Raw genomic sequence first — 10,465 nt, 5'->3', positions numbered from 1 at the left:
TCATTCTTTGCCCTGTTCCTTGTTCATTTTCTTCATTTTCATCCTTCGGTTCTGAAACCAGATTTTGACTTGTCTCTCACTCAGGTTGAGGAGTCTGGCCACTTCGTGTCTACGGTCCCTCGTCAGGTACATATTGAATAAAAACTCCTTCTCTAGTTCCAGGGTCTGGTATTTGGTGTAAGGGCATCGTTTTTTCCTGGAGGAGCGGGCGTGGAGCCAGCTGGCAGCTGGGTTGGCTGAAAGAAAAGCAGCAAGATCAATACGGTGCAGCGCGAGCGTTTCTCAGAAGGTTTTAATCACGCCATCGAATATGAAGATTATATTATACACACGCGTGTGCGCGCCCGGGTGCCAAACGCTGCCCACCGCGGGAGTGGGCAGCAGAGGCCGCAGGAAAATTGGAAAATCCTGCGGGATAGTCAGGGCTGTCCAGCTGGGGGGGGGGGGGGCGATCCCGAAATACCGCCGCACACGCACCCCGTCCCTCCCGAGTGTGCGTGGGGGTGTCCCGGGACACGCGGACCCGCGCTGTCTGTGCGCACGGACTTGTGTCTCTGCACACCCGTGCCTGTGTGCACACGCGTGTCTGTGCGCACGGACTTGTGTCTCTGCACACCCGTGCCTGTGTGCACACCCGTGCCTGTGTGCACACGCGTGTCTGTGCACACGGACTTGTGTCCCTGCACGCCCGTGCCTGTGTGCACACGCGTGTCTGTGTGCACGGACTTGTGTCCCTGCACACCCGTGTCTGCGTGCACACACATGTCTGTGTGCACGGGTTTGTGTCCCTGCACGCCTGTGCTTGTGTGCACACCCGTGCCTGTGTGCACACGCGTGTCTGTGTGCACGCGTTTGTGTCCCTGCACTCCCGTGTCTGTGTGCACAGACTTGTGTCTCTGCACACCCATGCCTGTGTGCACACCCGTGTCTGCATGCACACGCATGCCTGTGTGCACGGACTTGTGTCTCTGCACACCCATGCCTGTGTGCACACCCGTGTCTGCATGCACACGCATGCCTGTGTGCACGGACTTGTGTCTCTGCACACCCATGCCTGTGTGCACACGTGTGCCTGTGTGCACACGCGTGTCTGTGCACACGCCCGCCCCTGGACGCGCGATTCCGCGTGCACACCCGTGCCCGTGCGCACACCCGCGACCCTGTGCACACGTATGTTTGGGTGCACACGTGCCCCTGGCAGGGCTCCCCGGGCCCACCTACGCCAGGTGAGCACCCACACGCACCCAGAGATTTGCATAACGCCCAGCTGCACGTTGCACACGCTGTGTACAAAGAAACCAATGCAAAAATTAGATATATTCGGGTTTGGTTTGGGGTTTTTTTTAGCTCTGCTTTCCCACGTGGCTACAGATTTACTCCCACAGACACGTCGCGCAGGAAAAGAGCAGAGAGAGGAGGTCTGGAGCAACCTCTGCGTAAATCCTGCCTATTTTTTGCTATGTGGCAAGAAACGGTCGCGATACAATAAACATCCTCGGAGGGCTGGGTGGACTCTGCTGCCGGAGGTCTGGACAGTGTTACCCAGAGACGTGGACATTCGCAGGGCTGCAAAGGCAGCCAAAAATAAATAACAGGCTGCCCGTCACCCTCGCGTGTGGGAGAAGTTGCGTGGGAATCTTTGACAAAAGGGACATTTCGGGAATTAGCCCGCTGGCGGGGGGCTGGGGGACAAAGCAGCATTTGGGGAGCAGACCCCCCCCCAGCGACTCGCCAGTGGTGAAGGTCGCACCCAAAGGTGAAGTGGGTTTCGGGTAAATAATCGAGCAGTTACTAATCACATGCAAATAGGAGCTGACCGTTGGGCAACCGGGAGGCGGGAAAGAGTAAAATGAAGGCTTATAGACAGACCACGTACTTCTATTTTATTTCCTTTGCCTCCTCTGAAATTATGACTGAAGCCATAAACCTTTACACCAATTAAATGGACCATTATAAATATATACATACACACACGCGCGCGCCATCAGAACGCTTCCTCTACGTAAAATGAAATATATTGAATATTTTTTAAAAAAAATAATCCGGTTAATCTTCCCCTGTAAGTACTGCCTCTTACAAATTTGCACGGCTATTTCCTTAATGTAATTGACTTGATCTAATATGCAGAATTAAATATTAAAGAGGAAGAAAGCTGTTAATAATTGATACTGTTAATCCTGCTACCCATCCTTTAATGGCAATGGAGGGCTCTGCTTCATAACAGATTTTTGTTCCGTTTGGTTTTATTTTTTGGTCATATCTCGGATCGTTAAAACAGAAGATATTTTAAACGCCAGTGTTGCTTTATCTATTCGCTATACACAACCCCCTAAACAGGAAAGCGAACGGAAAGAGGTCCTGGCGCATCTTTGCTTTAAAATCCAGCAAATAAATTAACAGATCCCTGCGCCATACACAGGGCAGAGATTCATTATTGCGAAATACTTTCAAAAAACTGAGAGAGTCAGGGAAATCGGTGGGAGTACTTTCTGCAAAACAGCTCCGTCTTCCAGCCCTGGCAGGCTCTCAACATCAGCCCAAATTAAACTATTATTTAAAACAAAATATGCGTCGTAACCACATGCCATAGAAACCACACAGCATCCTCTTAGCGCGGGTCCCTGCACTTACTTATAACTTAATAACGTTTTCTTGGACAAGATTTTTATATATTCAATTTCAGGGACATTGAGCACAGAACCTGGATATTTAATTCTCTCAAATCATTCACCTCACGGTTGCAGTTTGTTCTGGATCTCTGCCCAGTACAATAGAATAGGACTTTCTTTTTGTGTGTGTGTGAGTGTGTGTGTGCCCGTGTGTCTGTGTGCAAGTTAAATGATAGGAAAAAAAAAAAAAAAAAAAAAAAAGTCACCATAACATCCTGCACAAGGAGGGAAGGAAATCATGAGGGGCGAGAATATAGTGTATTTTTAATCGTATGGATGCATGGCAATCTCTGTTGCTGTTCCACGCTGGGGGGGGGGCGGGGGGGGTAGAGGGGGATAGAAGTTAATTCAAGGGGAAAAAGAATGACTGTGTCAGGGCGTCCTGCACAGGCTCCGAGGAGTCCTACCCTCGGCGGGGGCCGCTCCTCTGCCAGTTTGGAAAACTTCGGCTTTCCCTGCGAAATATTTGCCGTGGGGGCGAAGCCAAGTGTCTGCCTTCGCCGCCTGCTCGGGCTTTGGCTCCGGTTTGCCTCTCGGATGGAAACCAGGTACCGACCGGACCGGCACGAGGTGCGGATGCTGATTCTTTCTTACTCGAACGCCATTGTATTATTATGAATAGTACCGTTATTGTAATAATTATTATCATTATTATTAATAATGGCATTATTAATAGCATTATTGATAGCATTATTAAATATTTTCACGGCGAATGAGTTTTTTTTTTTTTTTCTATATTTCAGGGGGAAAAAAGACAAGCCTGCCCGCGGAAAAAGCACATGCTGAAGTTTAGCTGTTTCCCCAATCTGGCTACATTACAAATAAAAGCTAATTAAGTTGGAAGCACACACACACCCCCCTCCTTTTTTTTTTTTTTTTTTTTTTTAACTAGGAAGGAGCGTGGCTTTGAAATATTCATACCCCGAACCCTTGCATTTAATAAACAAACAGCCCCAAATCCCCCAGCGAGCACCCGAACGCGAGGACGCCGGAGCCGCCGCCGCCGCCCGAGCCCCGAGCCCCGACCCCCGAGCCGAGCCCCGACCCCCGAGCCGAGCCCCGAGCCGAGCCCCGAGCGGAGCCGCGGAGCGGAGCCGGCCCGGCCCCGCGTCTGCCGGGGCAGCGGCGACCCGGGCGCGGGGAGCCCCCGCCGCTCTTCGCTTCCCCCGCGTGAAGTTCCCCTCCGCGATTTCTCCCCTTCTTCTCCTTCTCCCCACCGCCGCCCCGTCCCTGCCTCCCTCCCCGCCGTGCCCCGGCCCTTCCCGGCCCTTCCCGGCCCTTCCCGGCCCCGCCGCCCGCACCCGCGCAGATTTGCTCCCGCTTACTAAAGTGGTCTCTGCCGCCGGAGCCAGCGCTCTGCAGCAGGGAGGACGAGTCGCTCCGGCTTTTGTCCGCCCTGGGCTCCGCTTAAGCGCGGAGACGACGCTCATTTTTATTTTTATTTTTATTTACCGGCAGAGACAATGCCACCCCTCTCCCCTCCCCACCTCTCCCCTTAGGTTGGCATCAGCCAGCTGAGACTTTTCTTTAAGCCCTGATTTTAAACTTTACGCAGCATTGTCCCCTTTTATTGCACCTCCTCCAGCTTTTATACTGTTTACTTCCTCACTTTTATAACTTACTTTGATCTGTCCTGTCTTTGTCTTCGCTTCCTTCACAAACTTTATTGTCCTCGAAGCTGGGCCTTTGATTGGAAACGATCCCTTCCCTTGCAGCAGAAGTTTCTAAATTGTACTCCTGTGTTCCCTGTTTATGGACATCCCCGGGACGGCCCAGCAGCGGCTCTGCCTTAACAGATCCCTGCCCGGGGAGGTTCTCTGCTCTGGGCACTGGATCCAGCCAGCTCCGTAGATACCTGCTATCAGATGGGACGCTTTGATGTTGAATATATGGATGGTAGACGGCAGGAAGGGTACCAGAAGAATGTGGATTCAAAGGAGTCCAGGAGGCGCTGAAAACTGGAGGTTTTGGCTGAAAACTACAGGAGGGGAATTCTAGATGCTCATTGTGCCCAGCTTGCCTGGAACTCGTATATTGCCCAGATGAAAATTTAGCTGAAGGCGAGTCTTCACTTTCATGACTTATAATAGAGTCGACATAATAATTGCTAAGAGTCCCAGAAATGGACATTCTCAGACATCATACAAAGCACGGTTCAATGAAGGGAAAAAAATATATAGGACAGATCTAGATTTGTACTCTACCCCCTTCTCCAACTTCCCAGCCAACAAAGTACAGTTGGGCTGCTGTGTTGTGAGCTCCCAGCAAAATGATTGGTCAAACTTTTTTCGTGTGCCTGATAAAGCGTCAGTCTCGGCGTAAATCAATCGAAGCCGAGGGGGCTGCGCTGCGCTGTCATCCGCCCTTGCATTCCATATCAAGGATGGATTGTTTTATGTTTATGCAATGTTGCAAAACGTCGGGAGTTTCGAAAAGCCACCGAACGGGCAGAGCTGGGGCTAATACCCCTTCCCAGATTTGCTCCTCAAATATTGGGGGGGTGGGGGGGTGGGGTGTCTGGGAAGGGGGGGGGGCGGGTTCTTTTTATTATTTTTTTTAAAGAAAGATGCTGATGTGCTCGCCCTGCCTTTAATAACCATCACGGGGGAATAGGGATAAAAGCTATTCTTTGCCACTCGGGCTCCAGAGTACAATAGCAAAGAACCAGAGAATAAGTACGACCCCCCCGCCCCCCCCCCCCCCCCCCCGCCGCGATTTCATATACATACACATGTGTGCGCGCATTACAGGCACGTACACGTAAATGCACGCATGTTCGCGTTTTTGTAAAGAAAAAGACGGATCTAGGTAGCAAGAGTGGCGGGGAGGGTGCTATAAATAATTAACGAGCCAGGATGGGAAAAATGGATCGTTAAGGTGGTAAAATAGCGTGGGTAAATATGAAATCTAAAATGCCACTGGCGTGGAGGTGGCGGGGCAACTTTGACCGGCAAGCTGCCGCGCCGCAGCCCCGGTGTGCACCCCAAGCCTGCCCTGGGCTTTCTGCTCAGATAGACGTCTAAATTTCTTAAAAATATCTCCGCGTATGAACACGTGCCCGCATGTTTCGCGGCGCAGCCTCAGGGTCGCTGTGCCCGGGCTGAAATAGTTTCCCACATTGCTGAAATCAGAAGCCTTCATTTAACTTTACAAGGCTAGTAAAATACAGTGCGCCACTGATCCGGCTTTGTTACAGAATGCCTTAAACTTGTGATGGTTAAATAGTTTAATAAAACTTACATTAGCTTTCTTTGATTTTTATAGCCTTGAATTTATTGCCTGTGGAAAAGAAAGGGGGCAAAAAAGGAATCCCTCGCGTTTTCAGCCGCCGTGCCCCCCCTCACACCTCACATGTATGTGCCCACGGTGTGTGTGCGTGTCAAGCAACACCCCCCCCGCCGCGTGCATTTTCCGCGTGTTTTCGAAAACCCGACGGTTTCGGGATTTTTTTTCCCCGCACCGAAGCGAGTGATTGACGCGGGGTGAGAGCTCGGTGTGGCTGCCAGCCCAAACGATGGGGTGGCGGGGTCAGTCCTACCAAGTTACCACGATAAATCCGTTTATTTATACATATATAGATATATATTATATAGCTAAGACGGTCCGATGGCGTCGTAAACGCTGGATAAGGGAAAGGTGCGCTCTTTGATTGCGGCAAAAGTGTTTTTTCTGGACTTGGGCTCCAGCAGTCCGGATCAATTCGCCCCCTTTAATCTATCACCCCCTGCGCCCTTCTCCCTCTCACCCCAACACTGAAGGATATTTAAAGCGAAGGGCAAAGAGATTTCTAGGAATGATAAATCATGGCGAATCCTTCTTGAGGTGTAAAGGGATGGAAGTCCATATTAACAGGCTAATAATAGCATTGAGGGGTGCTAAGAGCCGCCTGAAATGAAGGAAAAAATGAATTTCGTGTTTCTGTCCGTACGAGCGGGTGTCCGTTTGTCCGCGCCTACACAAAACGGGTGTGGGCAACTGCGCTCAGAGGTGTTTTACCGATACCGGGAGGTTATGAAGGCGCTTAAAAACCTGCACCCCGAGCCCCAGATTTGCCCTTATTCCCGGCAGCGGTGCTTTCCCCAGCCCGCAGCCCGGTGCAGGGAGCGGAGCTCCGCTGCAAGAGGCGCTGGGAGGAAGCTTCCAGTTCCATTAAAGAAAAAAAAAAATCGAGAGGGTCGGGATGATGGGCAGGGAGAGCCGGAGCTTAATGCCGGAGGTCAGGTTTATTTTTAATTTTTGCATCCGTCAGGGTAGCGAGAGCCCCCCGAGCAGCTCAGAATCCCCCCCCCTCCGTGTCGGGAAAGCGGATTCGGTCCGCAGGCTCCAGCCAAGGTGAGGGTGAGGAGTGGCGGGGAGCCCTCGCCAGCCTCTGGGCTAAGCCCTCGCCACGCCAGCCGTGGGCGAGTGCCAGCAGGTGAGTACCCCCACGGGCCCGCAGGCCCTCCCCTCCCCTCCCCTCCTCTCCAGGGGGGTTAATCCAAAGTAACTCCGCTTCACCCCTGTCGCGTTTAAACCGGTGAAGGCAGAGAACCCCCCCCGTGAGCGGCGTGGGGCAGGAGCCCGCTCCGCCGCATCTCACAGGAGCAGGGGTGGTGTGGAACGAGGGGGGAAATCCCTGCTTTTCCCAACTTTTCACGTTTCTGCCTCCTTGGGTGTTTTTGTTTTTTCTTTTTGGGTTTTTTTTTTTTTCTCCCCCTTCTTTTAACTTCCTTGAGAGTTGGGGAGGTTTTGAAATGGAAAGACCCTGTGCCATCAGACATGAAATACGAGCTGGGTGCTCACATTGTCATATTTCTCGGCTTTATTGCCTTTCAGGAATGATTTTTAAAAATCAGACTATTTCGCAAGAGATTCGGAGGGACTCTGCAAATGTTATGAGAGCTTGGGAAGGGAAAGGGCTGATTTAAGTGTGTTGTGGAGATTAAACTCGCTTGGCACATGGAAATGTGTTTATACAACTGATGGATAAACAGCCGTGTTGGTAGCAGGGTGTTGAGTAAGTATAGATGAAATTATTGAACGTTAATTGAAGCAAAACACCTGTTCTCTGTTTGCGAGATAGATTGGCCATGTCTTACCTGTGATAAATATATTCTTGGAAAAAATCCTGGTGCGCCTCCTATAAATAATGATGAACTATGTCAGCATGTGAGTATATAATTTTCTGTAGTATATAAATTTAAACCAAGACGACTCTTAGGAGTGTGGCTGTGAGGCAGCAACCAAGGGTTTTCAGATCCCTAGTGAATGGAAACCTCACAAGAAGATCTGCAAAACCCATTTGCCTTTGATTCTCTGGAGGTTTCCGTTTGTTCAGTAGTTTATTTTTTATCCATATCCCCATAGCTCGTCTCTTTGTAGCCTTTTCTGAGAGGGCTTAAGGGAAGCTACTGCTCCATCCCAGGTCTGCCTGCCCGGAGAGCCCACGTCCTGCGGCATTGCCTGCTCCGGGTGACATTACACAGGCGTTTAGATTTTAAACCCCGAATAAAGCCCATCAGAAAGTACATGAAAAGCTCTTCTGTTCGCAGAAAAAGTCTTGGAGAAGGAAAAGTCAAGGAGAAAGTGACCTCGGAGCAGAGTCTGAGAGTCTAAAAGGACGAATCTTTGGGAGAGAGGAGGCAGGATGTGCGGGCTTTGCTCGGTTCACAAACTGGATTAATTTTAGATATGTGATTGTTGTGAGCTGGTAAAGGGAAGTGGAACTGGAAATAGTTATTAAAAAAAAAAAGTCCGAAGTGGAAACTTTCCTGCTTTCAGAATCAGCGCCAAGTGTCATTAGCTGGGAGGAAAAATTCGGAGTATTGTCAGCTTGCAGTGGAAAGCCAGAGGCTTCTGAACTCGGATACTGTTTATAAATATTCTTTATTGTTTGTGGAGAGAAGGAATCATTTCCAAAGGGCGCTTTGAAACACTCAACTGCCAAGATCCATCCTTAACAAACAGCTCTTCGGCTTGGCATATCTAAGCTGAACCACATACAAAATATTTTCAAAACGCGCCGATTTTAAGTCTGTGCAATTGCCACCTTTTACCGATTTGTAAGTTTTGGCGTGAGAAAGAAAAAAGAGCGGATGAGCCCTTTCTGGCCGGAACCATATTTAACCACTTCTTAGAGGCGTTGTTACCATCTGGGAGAAGTGGCACCTTCGCCCAGCGGCTTTCGCCGCTCTTCGGCCGCCACGGCGGAGCCCGGGGGTGCGGGGCGTCCCCCGCGCCGGGTCCCAGCGGGACCCCCGCCCCGAGAGGCCGGCATGGCGGCGGGTGGGACCTGCCCTGCTCGAGGCACGCTGGCTTCTCCAGCCTAGGCTGGGGAGCCGATAAGGATAAGCTAAGAGAGGATAAAAGCTGAGAGTGAACTTCATGGCTATGGAGAGTCTGGAGACCAGATTCTGAGATAACCCAGCCTTCAAAGGGCTGAGCGTTTATTTCAGGCGATAGAAAACATCCCGAAATTATACTCATAATAATAATAATAGTGATAATCACAACAACAACAACAAGGGAATAACTTTTTTTTTTTTTTTCCCTAGAGCCAGGAAACAGAAATAAAACCTCAGCACAAAGCAAACATAATTTATGAATGATACAGTTAGGCAGGTCTAAGAGGTTATGAAAGAAACTTCAGTCACGGACCCCTCCAAACGCACGAAAGCGCAACAACAACAACAAAAAAAAAGGAAAAAAAGGGGAAAAAAAGAAAAAAAATCCCTCCTGAAGAGTAAAACCTTTAAGAAAAAAGTGAAATAAGTTTCTGTAGCCTAAAAGCCGAAGGATCTACCTTTGCCATTTCCTGTGCTAGCTCTCAGTTTGAATGCTGCCGTCTGTTAAAAATCCGTAAGTGGTGAGGAGGGAGGGAGGGAGAGGGGGGGGAATTCCTTGTCTGAAGAGAAGCAAAAACAAGTTACACATGTGGGCAATTTTCCAAGGACCGAAAGTACACTCTGGCTAAAAACCCCAATTCCAAATGAGGTTTGTAATCTCAGCAGTTAATAAAGCATTTAGATCCCCTGTAAAGTAAAAGCGTATGTGCGTTGGGAAGGGGAAGCTGGAAGGAGAGAAAGTTAAAATAAAGTTTGATTGTTGTTCGGGAACCCGCATTCTGGCTACTAGACTGATCCCCCCCTCGCCTCCCTCCTTGAAATAATATTCAGCTCCCATGAAATAGCTGGGCGCCTGCCTCGCGCCGGCGGCCGCAGATTTTACACCCCGGGAGCTGCTGGTGCAAGGGGTGCGGGTCCCCCCGGCTCTGCTTTGGGGTCACCGCGATGCGACTGCACGAGTGTGTGTGTCCCCCCCCCAAAAAAAAAAAAAAAGAAGAGGGAAAAAAAATCGTCCAAATCGCATCAGTCTGGGAGGAAATGAAGTAACAGCCCGTGCTGGGGAGAAATCTGTCGCTCCCACTCAAGGCAGGGGAAGAGGGTGGGCGAACACACGCACAGGTACAAGAATTTAAGTTGCGATAGAAAGGTTTCCCTAAAACCCATGGCATGAGCCCCGGTAAAATGAAAGGGGGGGGGTTTCCTTTCGGATAGGCGCTTTTCACAACACTTTTTTTTTTCGCCCGTGGTTAGGACCCGTCCCGGGTGGGGGAGCCGCGGGCAGGCTGGCCCTGGCCAGCAGAGCGGCTCGGGGGCATGTGTTGCACGAACCGCAGTCGCCCCTCGCCTGGAAGCGCAGAAATGGGCAGCGCGTCGCAAACCAGGCAATTACTGCGCGGAGGATAAATTTTTTTTTTTTCCCCCCTTATTTTAGCCATCCCCACACAGCCTCTTCTCCAGGTAAGGTCGCTCTTA

The 10,465-nt window shown here is 50.4% G+C and overlaps 1 protein-coding gene across 1 annotated transcript; it reads right to left on the bottom strand.

The window, feature by feature from the left end:
* HOXB9 (homeobox B9) lies at window positions 1–4,799 on the bottom strand. The gene is made up of 2 exons (XM_075722882.1): window positions 4,292–4,799; window positions 1–236 (listed from the first exon to the last, which is right to left on the bottom strand). Exons 1-2 carry the CDS (start codon window positions 4,797–4,799, stop codon window positions 1–3), a joined length of 744 nt encoding a protein of 247 aa, XP_075578997.1.
* Window positions 4,800–10,465: the final 5,666 nt, after the last annotated feature.

Source organism: Pelecanus crispus, chromosome 18 (assembly GCF_030463565.1).
Source record: "Pelecanus crispus isolate bPelCri1 chromosome 18, bPelCri1.pri, whole genome shotgun sequence".
Taxonomy (NCBI): domain Eukaryota; kingdom Metazoa; phylum Chordata; class Aves; order Pelecaniformes; family Pelecanidae; genus Pelecanus; species Pelecanus crispus.
This window is presented reverse-complemented; position numbering and strand designations above follow the sequence as displayed.

What these genes read in the sequence shown, in the direction of transcription:
- HOXB9 (XM_075722882.1), bottom strand. Translation starts at nt 4,799, where the DNA reads ATGTCCATTTCTGGGACTCTTAGCAATTATTATGTCGACTCTATTATA. An exon ending in CAAAGACAGGACAGATCAAA is followed by an intron (nt 237 to 4,291) that starts GTAAGTTATAAA and finishes CTTTTCTTTCAG; the next exon opens with CCAACCCAGCTGCCAGCTGG.